This window comes from Pecten maximus, chromosome 11, assembly GCF_902652985.1.
Source record: "Pecten maximus chromosome 11, xPecMax1.1, whole genome shotgun sequence".
Classification (NCBI taxonomy): Eukaryota; Metazoa; Mollusca; class Bivalvia; order Pectinida; family Pectinidae; genus Pecten; species Pecten maximus.
This window is the reverse complement of record NC_047025.1, coordinates 36,168,925-36,186,253: the sequence shown is the minus strand read 5'-3', so window position 1 is coordinate 36,186,253 and position 17,329 is coordinate 36,168,925. Positions and strand designations below refer to the sequence as shown.

The window sequence follows — 17,329 nt, the reverse complement described above, 5'->3', positions numbered from 1 at the left end:
GATACCCTAAACACTTATTCTTTTTGTTTTTTTTGGAAAAAAAGTTTTTTGTTTCCCTTAAAAAAAAAAAAAATTGGGGAACAAGTTTTTTTTCCTTTGGTTTTTTTTTTTCCCCCCCCCCCCCCCCCGGGGGGGGGGGGGGGGGGGGGTTTAAAAAAAAAAACTTTACATAAAATAGTTATTTTTTTTAAAGGGGAAACCCCTTTTTTTTCTTTTTATTTGTTTTAAAAAAAAAAACCCTTTTATTATTTTCATTTTCATGGTAAGGTAATTATATATATGATGTTTTTATTATTGATTAATCTAATATAATATCATAATTGATCACTGCAAGAAAGGTTATGTGATCTTATTCATGACAAACAAAGAAAACTTTAAAAAAAAAAATGGTAACAAATTTCAACTGTTCAAATCCAAGATGGCTACATGTTGGTCATGCACTGAAGCAGAGGCAGAAGGAAACCAGCATAACTATATATGAAATCTTAGAACAATCTTTTAAAGCCACATACTCCCGAAGAAACATATATCAATGTTTACATTTTGAGCTTTTTACAGTTTTCGAACTTGATACATACCTAACAGATTATCGTGAATCAGAAACTGAAAGAAAATGTTTATTTATGAAAGTATAGGGGGAATTCCCAAAAATAATAACTGTGGCTGTCGGACCAAGTTTCTCTGAAAATTAGTCCCACAATGCAACGGTGGGTTTTAATTTACAGTCCATACAAAATGGCGGAACGCTGAAAGCATGGACCTGAGAAAATGCAGACAGATTTTGCCAAAAAAAGACGCAAAAGTGAGTGGAATCGGCAAAACCCAAGTATTTCCTCAGGAAAGGAAATGATTCGTTGGAACTTAGCGAGAGAAGAAAAGGAAACAGACTTGAATCCCGATTTTGCCGGACGTCTAATGGAATGCTGGTTAGCTTTTGAACATTGTCAACTTCACTGATCTAAAATTTTATCTGCTTTTCAACATTGTCAACTTCACTGATCTAAAATTTTATTTATGATTTGTTGTATGCATATTGCTACATTTTAAAATTAAATATTTAAATGTAAACTATGTTTATTTTGTTCAGTTACCTGGGTATTACCCGAATATTCTGTTATGTTTAAATGAAAGCATTATTAGGCAAAGTTCACGTATGCTTGATATGTAAACAATGGTCATGTGTGTAGTTTTTGTACAGTGCACGTTGTTATAGCCTTGTTCTCGGCTCCGCGACAAATCTTGCGATAAATATAAATGCGGTGAGTTATTTTTATACACTGATGTACATGTCTCAAGGACTCCCCCGGTCAAGCGTCCAGGCCAGTGGTCATTTTAATGTTAGAAGAGCTTGAATGAGCATCTTGGATTGCCATTAATACATGTGTGCAAACAGAATTTTAGGTTGTTTAGGAGTACGTGGCTTTAAGAGCTTCCCGAGAAATAGAAATAAAAATATCTTAAACAGTAAAAAGGAGGGCCTACACAGCAAGTTTGAGAAATATGTAGCCTTTTAGAAATAGCAATATTAACTTCAACTGTCAAAATCCAAGATGGCCACTTGACAGCCATTTTGCTTTCTCAATCTGACAGCATATTGAATGGGCACAACAAAAGACCAAGGGGAACTTTCACATAAAGGTCAAGAGATATCCTTCCAGAAATTCTCGAAGAAGAGAGAGCAATAACTAACTTCAACTGTCAAAATAGAATATGACCACTTTTCTGCCACTTTGTTTTCCTGATAAGACATTAAAACATTAAAATGACACATGAATTAACAGACTGTACACAAACCTCACTAAGTATATCAGATGTTTTTTTTTAATATACTGTCTATTTCGATTCCCTCTCTATCACAGTTCATGATTTTATATAGGCGCTAAAGACAAGTCTTCCATTAAGGCATTGTCCTATCATATCATATATAAAGAGGATATTCAACTTGACGGCGCCATTTTGAAAGGAATGATCTATGCAATTTAAGCTTTTTCTGCTGTTACGGATGTAACAGGAGAGGAGAAAATGCAGCGGCCAGACCGGGGTTCGTACCCGGGACCTCCGAACACTAGCCGGATGCTCTACCATTTGAGCTACCTGGTCACTGATGATCGACCCAGTCCAGTCCCGCTACACACCTCCCTCCTTTTTCCAAGTCTTCGCCCTCGAAGACACACGAGACCCTTATACCACCACCGTGGGTATTTTAGTTGGGCACCAATTTTGTAACAGGAGAGGAGAAAATGTAGCGGCCAGACCGGGGTTCGAACCCGGGACCTCCGAACACTAGCCGGATGCTCTACCATTTGAGCTACCTGGTCACCGATGATCGACCCAGTCCAGTCCCGCTACACGGAGAATCTGTGCATGAATAGCGAACGCCAAATGAGTATTTTGTCAAAAACTAGGCCTATAGCTATAGTCTGAATATTTCAGAAATACAGCAAAATAAACAATTCATCTCTCTTCGCTTCGATGGGAAAAATCAGCATTTTTCAATGAGGTGAATACAAAGGTTCGCTCTGTAACTAGTCTAAGGTTTTATAAGTGTTTTGGTATGAGTTTTTGTATACTTTGTAGCTTAGATAGTATCTAAAAATACATCAATATTTATTGAGTCAATCGAATTTGAAAGTGATGTTAACACATAAGAAATGCATGGACGATTAGATCCCGCTACCGCTTTTGGAGTAATTATATATAAGCATTTCTATGCTAGAGCTGGCCTAGCTACCACACTACTGTCAACTGTCAAAGTATGATATCAGCTGTTTAGTCCTATGACGACCTTCACCTTTGCCTTGTCTTCTGCGTTGTGAAGAATTGCCAGCGAAATAAAACATCAGATAGGTCACTTGATAGATGCGATCTGAGATAGGAAGTGGTAACTTCTTTAACTTTTAAAACGATGTTTCAACAGTGATTACACACATACTATGAAAATATACAGTTCTGTGGGTCACATTCGAACAGACGGGGAAAAGGCGAGATCCAAAATATGACTCACCTAAAACGAATTCCCATTGTTCATTTCCTAGAGATCGCTCTGGAACTACTTCGAGGTCTAGCATTGTTAAAGTCTTTTCGTGACTAAAAGAAAATCATAGAACGCTTTATAGAAATAAAGCTTACAAATCACAGCCAGATATGTGTGCCTCGCTTGTTTACATCTTGCAATATTTCAACGCCATGTTTGTTTACATATATTACGCATGCGCGGATATCTTCCCGCCCTCAAACCTCAGGCCTATACTATTTTACCGACCTAATTACACATATAGATCTATAATATGTTATATATGGGAGTGTCCCTAATTTTATTTACATATTTAGGGAAACAATCTCATTCGTAAATGGCTATCACTCCAATTAAATATATCAATTAACTTAGCTATTAAATATAAACCTAATTATAGGCCTCATGTGATATCTTCACTATTTCTTTGATACCAGAAAATAATTTTTGATACGATGCAATATCATATATCCAGGTCAAAATCCTTTTGTTATCAAGAATTACAAAAAAAATATATCAGAAAATACTTATGACTTTGATATCAATATTTTGATTTTTTGATGATACCAGTAGATCTACTTATATCTGTTTGATAGATTTGTTTATTTAAAAAAGAAGAAGAATTGCAGTTCTTCTGTTGGTGATCCTAGTAAAACACATTTACACTAAAATTGGGACGTATATCTTATTATGTGATCCCACTTACCTCATTCTTTAGTATACTTTATAATGTAATAATGTAGCTTTGTAAACTACAATAATTACTGTCTATACTGTTTAGCGGTTTTTATGGATATTTTAGTATATAACTATATATATTTTAGTATACATAACCATATATATTTAGTGTATATAACTATATGTATTTTAGTATACATAACTATACATATTAATGAATATAACTATATATATAGTATATATAGAGGATATTGAATGGTTTCCCTATTTCACGAATATGACAGAATATCGATATATCGAAATATTCTGTCATACGAGTGAAATATATGTTATATTTAACGGGAAACCATTAAATTTTCTTTTTATTGCATTTCATAAACTTAAAAACAAAATTAAAAACATCGAAAAATCAAGTCAAAAAGTGCGATAATCAGTAATGACGTCATCTCTTTGTGACGTTACTCCACGTCAACTTGACGGCGCCATTTTGAAAGGACTGATCAGCGCAATGTAAGCGTTTTCTGCTGTTATCGGAGAATCTGTGCATGATTAGCTAACGTCAAGTGAGTATTTAGTAAAAAAAACAAAACTAGTCAGAAATACAGCAAAATAACCAATTTATCGATCTCCGCTTCGATTGGAAAAATCGGCAAATTTCAACGAGGCGAATACAAAGAAGGTCCGCACTGATTGGTCAAAAACGGAAAACTTATATTTTCACTGCAAAACTTATATTTTCACTGCAAAATCTTATATTTTCACTGCAAAATCATATTTTCACTGCTCATCACTGCAGTGAAAATACAAGTTGTATAAGTTTCATAAATCTCTATATTTCACTGTCAAAAATGCAATAAATAACTATATATATTTGATTACGGTTTAGTTTTTAAGTGGCTGTCTTTGGATCAGCGATGGCAGATTTAATTTGTAGACAACATTCTAAAATGAGGTAATTATCAACAACAATTATTTGTTTATAAACAAAATATCAATATTTGAATAAAAGAACATTGAACAAATCTGTTCGATCTTAATATCAGCTATGACTACATTGAACAAATATGTATGATCTAAATGTCAGTTCTAACTACATTGAATAAATCTGTTGGATCTAAATGTCAATTCTGACAACGTTGAACAAATCGGTTGGATCTAAATGTCAGTTCTGACTACATTGAACAAATCTGATCGATCTTAATATCAGCTATGACGACATTGAACAAATCTGTTGGATCTAACTATCAGATCTAACTTCATTGAACAAATCTGTTGGATCTAAATGTCAGTTCTTACACCATTGAACAAATCTATTGGATCTATGTGTCAGTTCTAACTACGTTGAACAAATCTGTTGGATCTAAACGTCAGTTCTGACTACGTTGAACAAATCTGTTGGATCTAAACGTCAGTTCTGACTACACTGAACAAATCTAACTACGTTGAACAAATCTGTTGGATCTAAACGTCAGTTCTGAAAACATTGAACAAATCTGTTCGATCTTAATATCAGCTATAACTACGTTGAACAAATCTGTTGGATCTAAACGTAAGTTCTAACTACGTTGAACAAATCTGTTGGATATACACGTCAGTTCTGACTATATTCAACATTCTCAGTGTCAGTTGTCTTTTACACTTTGTTTTATGTAGTTTTTAGCTCATTGAACTTATTGGACCTTTATACTTTGATGCGTCGATAGGAAGAAGAAGAAGAAGAAGGTGATGATGATGATGATGATAATGATGATGATGATGATAATGATGATGATGATGATGATGATGGGGGCCGTTCACATCCTGGCACACTTCTATGTTGAATTGGAATGTAGGTATGATAAAAAACCAGGACTGGGGTAACTCGGTAACTACGGTGGTTTCGATCCTCACATGTCCCATCATGGAAGGGTTATGTCTGCTGTGTCGCCACTAAATTGTTTTACACTTAGATGCACAGTTCAGGTATATACTATTCTGTATAGTAACCCTCGTCACCAGTTCTAAATGACGTACTACACATCGTTCAGATTCCCACATGAAATCTGTTCAATTCTGTCGCGTCTCTTCATTCAAAGTATCTACATTTTGATTCTGTTAACACCTCTCACTGTTTTAAAGCTCACCCAGCTCTAACGTTTCAAGAATCGTCCATTTCTGTGCGATTCCCAGTTAGAATAGAAATTTTCTTCGGACACTCTCGCATCTAAAGATTGCTAAACATGTGTCCATGTCTACACAAAAAGTTTATTAGTTTAAATTTATATTTGATATAAACACGAGGAATATCAACTCTTTAGGGGACTATTGAAACATTAACACAAGTATTATCAACTCTTTAGTGGACTATTGAAACATTAACACAAGGAATATCAACTCTTTAGAGGACTATTGAAACAAAAACACAAGGAATATCACCTCTTTGGGGACTATTGAAACATTAACACAAGGAATATCAACTCTTTAGGGGACTATTGAAACATTAACACAAGGAATATCAACACTTTAGGGGACTATTGAAACATTAACACCAGGAATATCAACTCTTGAGGGGACTATTGAAACATTAACACAAGGAATATCAACTCTTTAGAGAACTATTGAAACATAAAATACAAGGAATATCAACTCTTTAGGGGACTATTGAAACATAAACACAAGGAATATCAACTCTTTAGGGGACTATTGAAACAAAAACACAAGGAATATCACCTCTTTGGGGACTATTGAAACATTAACACAAGGAATATCAACTCTTTAGGGGACTATTGAAACATTAACACAAGGAATATCAACACTTTAGGGGACTATTGAAACATTAACACCAGGAATATCAACTCTTGAGGGGACTATTGAAACATTAACACAAGGAATATCAACTCTTTAGAGAACTATTGAAACATAAAATAAAGGAATATCAACTCTTTAGGGGACTATTGAAACATAAACACAAGGAATATCAACTCTTTACGGGACTATTGAAACATAAACACAAGGAATATCAACTCTTTAGGGGACTATTGAAACATTAACACAAGGAATATCAACTCTTTAGGGGACTATTGAAACATTAACACCAGGAATATCAACTCTTGAGGGGACTATTGAAACATTAACACAAGGAATATCAACTCTTTAGGGGACTATTGAAACATTAACACAAGGAATATCAACTCTTTAGGGGACTATTGAAACATTAACACGAGGAATATCAACTCTTTAGGGGACTATTGAAACATTAACACAAGGAATATCAACTCTTTAGGGGACTATTGAAACATACACACGAGGAATATCAACTCTTTAGGGGACTATTGAAACATTAACACAAGGAATATCAACTCTTTAGGGGACTATTGAAACATTAACACAAGGAATATCAACTCTTTAGTGGACTATTGAAGCATTAACACAAGGAATATCAACACTTTAGGGGATTATTGAAACATAAAATAAAGGAATATCAACTCTTTAGGGGACTATTGAAACATAAACACAAGGAATATCACCTCTTTAGGGGACTATTGAAACATAAACACAAGGAATATCAACTCTTTAGGGGACTATTGAAGCATTAACACAAGGAATATCAACACTTTAGGGGACTATTGAAACATTAACACAAGGAATATCAACTCTTTAGGGGACTATTGAAACATTAACACAAGGAATATCAACACTTTACGGGACTATTGAAACATAAAATACAAGGAATATCAACTCTTTAGGGGACTATTGAAACATAAACACGAGGAATATCAACTCTTTAGAGGACTATTGAAACATAACCACAAGGAATATCACCTCTTTAGGATGCCTTTAGGATGAATTTTGCGACATAAAAAAATGTCTTTGGCCAGTAAGACAAGGGGAACATGGAATATGCATGCTAAACAATAGTGATGTTTAGTTAGCCTCCAATACAGAAAATCATTTATAAAACAGATAACTTTTCTCTAAAAACCCTAGCTGATCCACTTGTTGGTCCACTGTCACATAATGTTACTATAAAACAGGCCCACGGGGCTTAACGGTCATCTGACTACAAACTTGAGACTTACAATCACTTTCAAGACAATCCTAATAAGAATTTTTCCATTACGGTAGTTTTGGTCAGTAGTGGGTAACTACTACTCAGTATAGTAAGTAAAATCATTTAAAGCAAAATTTACACTAATTTCCACTCTTTTGGACACCACTTCTTTTCCCTAGAGGTGAAACAAACCTTATTTATTTCGGAAGTCATAGTCCCTATTTCAATTCAATTCAATTTTTTTTCTTTTACCTAGAGGTGAAACAAACCTTATTTATATCGGAAGTCATAGTCCCTATTTCAACTCAATTCAAAATTTTGCAGACACAAATAACTAAGCAATTTCCCTTTGAGTTCGCTTTCTCTCTCGCCAGGGGTCAAACACTTTTGGCTTATTTACAATATAATTACCTTCCTCAATGACATTTCAGACTAAATTTGGTTGTAATCTACTCAAGCATTGAGTAGTGTTTTAAAGCAAAATTTCAGCCTCCTTTTTGGGGCATCAGCCTCCTTTTTGGGGCACCCGTGTCGGTTGGTGTTTCTCAGGAAGCCGTGAAACGGGCCGGTCTGTGTGGTTGTGTTCTTAGGCAGGATACTTTGCCCTTATTGCTGTGTACTGCATGTGCCGGGCCTCCCGTATGTTGTTCAGTGAGGTAGTCACCAACTACTACAAATAGACCCCCTACCTCAAAATGATCCTGGCTGTTCAAAGAGCGATAAATCCAGGGAACAGGAGGCCTGGTATAGACATGTTTCCATCCTTTACCAGGGAACAGGAGGCCTGGTATCGACATGTTTCCATCCTTTACCAGGGAACAGGAGGTCTGATATCGACATGTTTCCATCCTTTACCAGGAAACAAGAGGCCTGGTATCGACATGTTTCCATCCTTTACCAGGAAACAAGAGGCCTGGTATCGACATGTTTCCATCCTTTACCAGGGAACAGGAGGCCTGATATCGACATGTTTCCATCCTTTACCAGAGAACAGGAGGCCTGGTATCGACATGTTTCCATCCTTTACCAGGGGACAGGAGGCCTGGTATCGACATGTTTCCATCCTTTACCAGGGAACAGGAGGCCTGATATCGACATGTTTCCATCCTTTACCAGAGAACAGGAGGCCTGGTATCGACATGTTTCCATCCTTTACCAGGGGACAGGAGGCCTGGTATCGACATGTTTCCATCCTTTACCAGGGAACAAGAGGCCTGGTATCGACATGTTTCCATCCTTTACCAGGGGACAGGAGGTCTGATATCGACATGTTTCCATCCTTTACCAGGGAACAGGAGGCTTAGTATCGACATGTTTCCATCCTTTACCAGGGAACAGGAGGCTTAGTATCGACATGTTTCCATCCTTTACCAGGGAACAGGAGGCCTGGTATCGACATGTTTCCATCCTTTACCAGGGAACAGGAGGCCTGGTATCGACATGTTTCCATCCTTTACCAGGGAACAAGAGGCCTGGTATCGACATGTTTCCATCCTTTACCAGGGGACAGGAGGTCTGATATCGACATGTTTCCATCCTTTACCAGGGGACAGGAGGCCTGGTATCGACATGTTTCCATCCTTTACCAGGGAACAGGAGGCCTGGTATCGACATGTTTCCATCCTTTACCAGGGGACAGGAGGCCTGGTATCGACATGTTTCCATCTTTTACCAGGGGACAGGAGGTCTGGTATCTTTGGAAATTAACCTACAGTGTAAGACTCGAAAGTTCACCGACGTTTTACATTGTGGTGAATAATCACCCGCCTTTAGTCACGTCTGCCTCAGCTGTTGTTGTGGTCAATACTCCTTTTAGAAATGTGTAACATTTTTAACATATATTGTATTACCTTACGATACGAGTGTTATTTTATCCGCTTTAGGACAATCAGCTGACATTAGCGGTGTCGTAGTCTAATCTAAACATGTAAAGTAACAGTTTTAATTAAACCCTGGACGTGATAAATAAATAGTTGGTCTAAACAGAGGCTGCGTGCTGGTCTCGGGTTTGCGTGGTACCTTAAATTTAGATACATATTTTATACATTAACATGTGTTAAGTTCAGATCCATATTCTACCGCTATCAAATGAAATCGGGTGACGGCATCCCGCGCTGGTCATCTGCTTCTCCTGTCTGTATCAAAATGAATTGATGGTCGTTGTGTTGGTCATTTCGCTATGTGGTCATCGTCACATGTTAATTTCAAAGACAAATTGGGTTCGTATTACACAAGGTCTATACTTTTACTAATTCATTTGACTAAATTAAATCAAATTTTAACAAAAAGACGCACACAACAAAAACAAAACAATGTCAACCTTTACGTACTGTGGTCACACACATTCAGTATTAGTGTCATTTTTCAGTCACGGATAGTGTTGTTGATCCGACAGACCTAAGTCGGACATATTATAGAAACTACAGGAGGGAGGGAGTGACCCTTCTTTTGTTCCGTTCATTGTATTGAATACAGTTCATTCATGGCGCCAGGACTTCTACTATTTACATTAATCAATACACCACATTGACTTTAAAAAAGGTATCTCTCACCGTCAAGATGAAAATGGCATTTTAGAAATAGATAAAACGTGAATATTTTAAACTAAAAGTAAGATGTAAAGTATTTCAATAGAATTAACATCGGATCCTGATTACTTAATTTTGATTGAATAAGATGCTTTTAATTAGATTCCCATTTTCAATTTCTTATTAAATTCCATAAGTTGCATCATTGTTAATGTTGCCAAATACTGATTATGTATGTAATGTATGACTGAAAACAAAACTTTTTATCATTTTGATTAAAGAAACTTTAGGAGACAAATTCAAATATATTTTCTGCAATGATTCAATATTTGAAAGATATAAAAGGTGTCGGAGGTATTTTTCTAGTATAAAGAAATAAAAATGTCGGAACTTTTTTTCATTTTAAAACATATAAAAGTGCGGAGCTATTTTTTTCCAGTATAAAAGATACGAAAGTGTCGGAGCTTTTTTACCCATATAAAAGATACGAAAGTGTCGGAGCTTTTTTACCCATATAAAAGATACAAAAGTGTCGGAGCTTGTTTTTTCCAGTATAAAATATACAAAAGTGTCGGAGCTTTTTTTCAGTATAAAAGATATAAAAGTGTCGGGGCTATTTTTTCCAGTGAAACAGATATAAAGGTTCCGGAGTTATATTTTCCACTATAAAATATACAAATAGCTATCAGTGTCTTCAGTGATACCAAATATATTTCACGAGTGTGGATGATAAATTTATATTTTTCAGGAGTGAAAATATTATCCACATGAGTTTATTACCTTTTTTAACGAAAACCCTTCCTTGTATGCTAATGAGGCAAATTGGTGTCTGCTTTCACACTTACAATATTTAAAGAAAATACTGAATACTGCACATAACTGAAGAAATTTGAAAAAAATAAAGCAATTCTAAAAGAAAATACCTGTAGCTAGTCAAACGTCTGTCATTTGTCAGACCGGCACTTTCTTTCATTTCGGACATGATTGAGTTAATTTTTGTTATTACCCATTGTACTGTTTTTGTACCACCTGTTGGCAGGGTTGTCTAAAATGAGAAAATAATAATTAACGCTGATATTAGCTATACATTCTGTTATTTCTGTAGCAATGCCATTACAAAATGTTGAAAAATTTCTCATTTATCGAAATGTATTATACTCAGTGCAATGTCATCCAATCGCAATTGATGTGCTTCCTTGCCAGACCGCATTCCCAAATTTGATGAACATACCATCCATAGTACAGTTGAGTACTGCCCACCCGACATTTTCTACGTGTGCTCTGCCCACCCAGCATTTTCTACGTCTGCTGTCCCCACCGCCATTCCCTACGTCTGCTGTCCCCACCGCCATTTTCTACGTCTGCTCTGCCCATCCGACCTTTTCTACGTCCGCTCTGCCTACCCGACATTTTCTACGTCTGCTCTGCCCACCCGACATGTTCTACGTCTACTCTGCCCACCCAGTATTTTCTACGTCTGCTCTGCCCACCCAGCATTTTCTACGTCTGCTCTGCCCACCCGACATTTTCTACGTCTGCTCTGCCCACCCGACATTTTCTACGTCTGCTCTGCCCACCCGACATTTTCTACGTGTGCTCTGCCCACCGCCATTCCCTACGTCTGCTCTGCCCACCCGCCATTTTCTACGTCTGCTGTCCCCACCGCCATTTTCTACGTCTGCTCTGCCCACCCGACATTTTCTACGTCTGCTCTGCCTACCCGACATTTTCTACGTCTGCTCTGCCCACCCGACATGTTCTACGTCTACTCTGCCCACCCAGTATTTTCTACGTCTGCTCTGCCCACCCAGCATTTTCTACGTCTGCTCTGCCCACCCGACATTTTCTACGTCTGCTCTGCCCACCCGACATTTTCTACGTGTGCTCTGCCCACCCAGCATTTTCTACGTCTGCTTTGCCCACCCAGCATTTTCTACGTCTGCTCTGCCCACCCGACATTTTCTACGTCTGCTCTGCCCACCCGACATTTTCTACGTCTGCTCTGCCCACCCGACATTTTCCACGTCTGCTCTGCCCACCCGACATTTTCTATGCCTGCTCTGCCCACCGACACTTTCTATGCCTGCTCTGCCCTAGGTCACGAAAACAACCACTGTGTATAACTAGGTCACGACGACAACCGCTGTGTACATCTACGTCACGACGACCACCACTGTGTATAACTAAGTCACGACGACAACCGCTGTGTACATCTAGGTCACGACGACAATTACTGTGTACACTGTGTACAGTGATCGGCATATGTCGCAAAATTCGTGATGATGGGAACTTTTGAAATATCAAATCTGGGACATGTGAATAGTTACTATCTTGAAATTGAAAATTAAAAAAAAATGGAAAAATAAAATCATAACATTTTCATACAGCTAATACATAGGCTGTTCTAACGGGTCATGTTGTTAGTGAAGATCGAGGTAAGCGTTACAATATACTTTCTCCTTTAAGGTCTACTGTACCTGGTTCCAATATTGTGAGAGTATATCAATTGATATAGCCAATATTGTACTTATTTTTTAAAAACTATAAGCGATATTTCTGTAAAAGATAATCTGAATGAGTTGCCAAGGCCATTGCTAGCTGTAATGACCTTCAACCTCATAACAAAGTAAACCCAAGTAGGTAAAGAGACAGGTATTCCTACAGGTAAACTTGGAAGGCCTTTTCACCAAACCTAACAAAAATATCATATTAAACCTCACGATTTCATCCTTTCCTTAGTGCTTTTACAAAACATAATCTATGTCCGTTAATAACCACGTCTTCTATTACCATTCGGCTTTTCCAGAGAAGAAAGATCTCATGAAATAAAAACGAGGGCATTGCTTTGTTAGTATGGATGTCTAGGGACATAATTAACAGATGACAACATCAGAAATACGACACTGTTTGTACGGATGTGTAAATAGCATGCTGTTATCATTGACAGTATGTTATAACACAGGATCAGGATTAGACAGTAGCTTGTCCTAGAATTGTCAAGGGTCACGGTTTCCTTTTGTAATCTGGAAATGTAATAGCTATGAAGAAAGTCTCTACAGACACAATAAAATCTTGTATAAATAGCTGAGTTTTGACATAAGGATCATACGTTCGGAGAAGTGTTTGTTTCTATTTTGAATTTCTCTTTAATATTTCTGTAACCATCATTTCTCTTAAACATACTCTGACCATTATTTCTCTTTGACATTATCTGACTATTATTTTCTCTGACATTCTCTGACCATTGTTTCTCTTAAACATACTCTGACCATTGTTTCTCTTAAACATACTCTGACCATTGTTTATATTTGATAATCTCTGACCATTGTTTCTCTTTGACATTCTCTGACCATTATTTCTCTCTGGCATTCTCTGACAGTTAATGTTGGTACGACAGTATTAGTGGTGACGGATTAAATAACAGTTAATGTTGGTACGACAGTATTAGTGGTGACGGATTAAATAACAGTTACTGGTGGTACGACAGTATTAGTGGTGACGGATTAAATAACAGTTAATGGTGGTACGACAGTATTAGTGGTGACGGATTAAATAACATTGGATGGTGGTACGACAGTTTTAGTGGTGACGGATTAAATAACAGTTAATGGTGGTATAACAGTATTAGTGGTGACGGATTAAATAACATTTAATGGTGGTATAACAGTATTAGTGGTGACGGATTAAATAACAGTTAATGGTGGTACGACAGTATTAGTGGTGACGGATTAAGTAACATTGAATGGTTGTACGACAGTATTAGTGGTGACGGATAAAATAACATTTAATGGTGGTATAACAGTATTAGTGGTGACGGATTAAATAACATTTAATGGTGGTATAACAGTATTAGTGGTGACGGATTAAATAACAGTTAATGGTGGTATAACAGTATTATTGGTGACGGATTAAATAACAGTTAATGGTGGTACGACAGTATTAGTGGTGACGGATTAAGTAACATTGAATGGTTGTACGACAGTATTAGTGGTGACGGATTAAATAACAGTTAATGGTGGTACGACAGTATTAGTGGTGACGGATTAAATAACAGTTAATGGTGGTATAACAGTATTAGTGGTGACGGATTAAATAACATTGAATGGTCGTGCGGCAGTATTAGTGGTGACGGATTAAATAACAGTTAATGGTGGTATAACAGTACTAGTGGTGACGGATTAAATAACAGTTAATGGTCGTACGACAGTATTAGTGGTGACGGATTAAATAACATTGAATTGTGGTACGACAGTATTAGTGGTGACGGATTAAATAACAGTTAATGGTGGTACGACAGTATTAGTGATGACGGATTAAGTAACATTGAATGGTGGTACGACAGTATTAGTGGTGACGGATTAAATAACAGTTAATGGTGGTACGACAGTATTAGTGGTGACGGATTAAATAACAGTTAATGGTGGTAGAACAGTATTAGTGGTGACGGATTAAATAACATTGAATTGTGGTACGACAGTATTAGTGGTGACGGATTAAATAACAGTTAATGGTGGTATAACAGTATTAGTGGTGACGGATTAAATAACATTGAATTGTGGTACGACAGTATTAGTGGTGACGGATTAAATAACATTGAATGGTGGTACGACAGTATTAGTGGTGACGGATTAAATAACATTGAATGGTTGTACAAATAACATTGAATGGTTGTACGACAGTATTAGTGGTGACGGATTAAATAACAGTTAATGGTCGTACGACAGTATTAGTGGTGACGGATTAAATAACAGTTAATGGTGGTATAACAGTATTAGTGGTGACGGATTAAATAACATTTAATGGTCGTGCGACAGTATTAGTGGTGACGGATTAAATAACATTGGATGGTGGTACGACAGTATTAGTGGTGACGGATTAAATAACAGTTAATGGTCGTACGACAGTATTAGTGGTGACGGATTAAATAACAGTTAAGTGTGGTACGACAGTATTAGTGGTGACGGATTAAATAACAGTTAATGGTGGTACGACAGTATTAGTGGTGACGGATTAAATAACAGTTAATGGTGGTACGACAGTATTAGTGATGACGGATTAAATAACATTGAATAGTGGTACGACAGTATTAGTGGTGACGGATTAAATAACAGTTAATGGTGGTACGACAGTATTAGTGGTGACGATTAAATAACAGTTAATGGCGGTACGACAGTATTAGTGGTGACGGATTAAATAACATTTAATGGTCGTACGACAGTATTAGTGGTGATTAAATAACAGTTAATGGTGGTACGACAGTATTAGTGGTGACGGATTAAATAACAGTTAATGGTGGTATAACAGTATTAGTGGTGACGGATTAAGTAACATTGAATGGTTGTACGACAGTATTAGTGGTGACGGATTAAATAACATTGAATTGTGGTACGACAGTATTAGTAGTGACGGATTAAATAACATTTAATGGTGGTATAACAGTATTAGTGGTGACGGATTAAATAACAGTTAATGGTGGTACGACAGTATTAGTGGTGACGGATTAAGTAACATTGAATGGTTGTACGACAGTATTAGTGGTGACGGATTAAATAACATTTAATGGTGGTATAACAGTATTAGTGGTGACGGATTAAATAACATTTAATGGTGGTATAACAGTATTAGTGGTGACGGATTAAATAACAGTTAATGGTGGTATAACAGTATTATTGGTGACGGATTAAATAACAGTTAATGGTCGTACGACAGTATTAGTGGTGACGGATTAAGTAACATTGAATGGTTGTACGACAGTATTAGTGGTGACGGATTAAATAACAGTTAATGGTGGTACGACAGTATTAGTGGTGACGGATTAAATAACAGTTAATGGTGGTATAACAGTATTAGTGGTGACGGATTAAATAACATTGAATGGTCGTGCGGCAGTATTAGTGGTGACGGATTAAATAACAGTTAATGGTGGTACGACAGTATTAGTGGTGACGGATTAAATAACATTGAATGGTGGTACGACAGTATTAGTGGTGACGGATTAAATAACAGTTAATGGTGGTACGACAGTATTAGTGATGACGGATTAAATAACATTGAATTGTGGTACGACAGTATTAGTGGTGACGGATTAAATAACAGTTAATGGTGGTACGACAGTATTAGTGGTGACGGATTAAATAACAGTTAATGGTGGTACGACAGTATTAGTGGTGACGGATTAAATAACAGTTAATGGTCGTACGACAGTATTAGTGGTGACGGATTAAATAACAGTTAATGGTGTACGACAGTATTAGTGGTGACGGATTAAATAACAGTTAATGGTGGTACGACAGTATTAGTGGTGACGGATTAAATAACAGTTAATGGTCGTACGACAGTATTAGTGGTGACGGATTAAATAACAGTTAATGGTGGTACGACAGTATTAGTGGTGACGGATTGAATAACAGTTAATGGTCGTACGACAGTATTAGTGGTGACGGATTAAATAACATTGAATGGTGGTACGACAGTATTAGTGGTGACGGATTAAATAACAGTTAATGGTGGTACGACAGTATTAGTGGTGACGGATTAAATAACAGTTAATGGTGGTACGACAGTATTAGTGGTGACGGATTAAATAACAGTTAATGGTCGTACGACAGTATTAGTGATGACGGATTAAATAACAGTTAATGGTGGTACGACAGTATTAGTGGTGACGGATTAAATAACAGTTAATGGTGGTACGACAGTATTAGTGATGACGGATTAAATAACAGTTAATGGTGGTACGACAGTATTAGTGATGACGGATTAAATAACAGTTAATGGTGGTACGACAGTATTAGTGGTGACGGATTAAATAACAGTTAATGGTGGTACGACAGTATTAGTGGTGACGGATTAAATAACAGTTAATGGCGGTACGACAGTATTAGTGGTGACGGATTAAATAACATTTAATGGTCGTACGACAGTATTAGTGGTGATTAAATAACAGTTAATGGTGGTACGACAGTATTAGTGGTGACGGATTAAATAACAGTTAATGGTGGTACGAGAGTATTAGTGATGACGGATTAAATAACAGTTAATGGTGGTACGACAGTATTAGTGGTGACGGATTAAATAACA

The 17,329-nt window shown here is 36.8% G+C and overlaps 2 protein-coding genes across 2 annotated transcripts in view; one reads left to right on the top strand and one right to left on the bottom strand.

Moving 5' to 3' along the window:
* LOC117338057 (UPF0183 protein C16orf70 homolog) overlaps window positions 1-3,113 on the bottom strand; it is a 46,976-nt gene extending 43,863 nt beyond the window's left edge. Inside the window, exon 1 of the mRNA XM_033899222.1 lies at window positions 3,005-3,113. Coding sequence (XP_033755113.1) covers window positions 3,005-3,068 — 64 coding nt within the window. The 5' untranslated portion in view covers window positions 3,069-3,113. The remainder of the gene's footprint in view (window positions 1-3,004) is intronic.
* Window positions 3,114-5,455: 2,342 nt separating this feature from the next.
* Window positions 5,456-12,372, top strand: LOC117338580 (extensin-3-like). Its single transcript, XM_033899937.1, has 2 exons — window positions 5,456-5,519; window positions 11,453-12,372. The coding sequence occupies exons 1-2, from the start codon at window positions 5,456-5,458 to the stop codon at window positions 12,370-12,372; spliced, it is 984 nt and encodes a 327-aa protein (XP_033755828.1).
* The last annotated feature ends 4,957 nt before the right edge of the window (window positions 12,373-17,329 follow it).

Excerpts from the sequence above, each read along its gene's own strand:
- LOC117338580 (XM_033899937.1), top strand. The coding sequence starts at position 5,456 with ATGATGATGATGATGATGATGGGGGCCGTTCACATCCTGGCACACTTC. Across the intron at positions 5,520-11,452 it reads CTTCTATGTTGAATTGGAAT|ACCGCATTCCCAAATTTGAT; the intron begins GTAGGTATGATA and ends CTTCCTTGCCAG.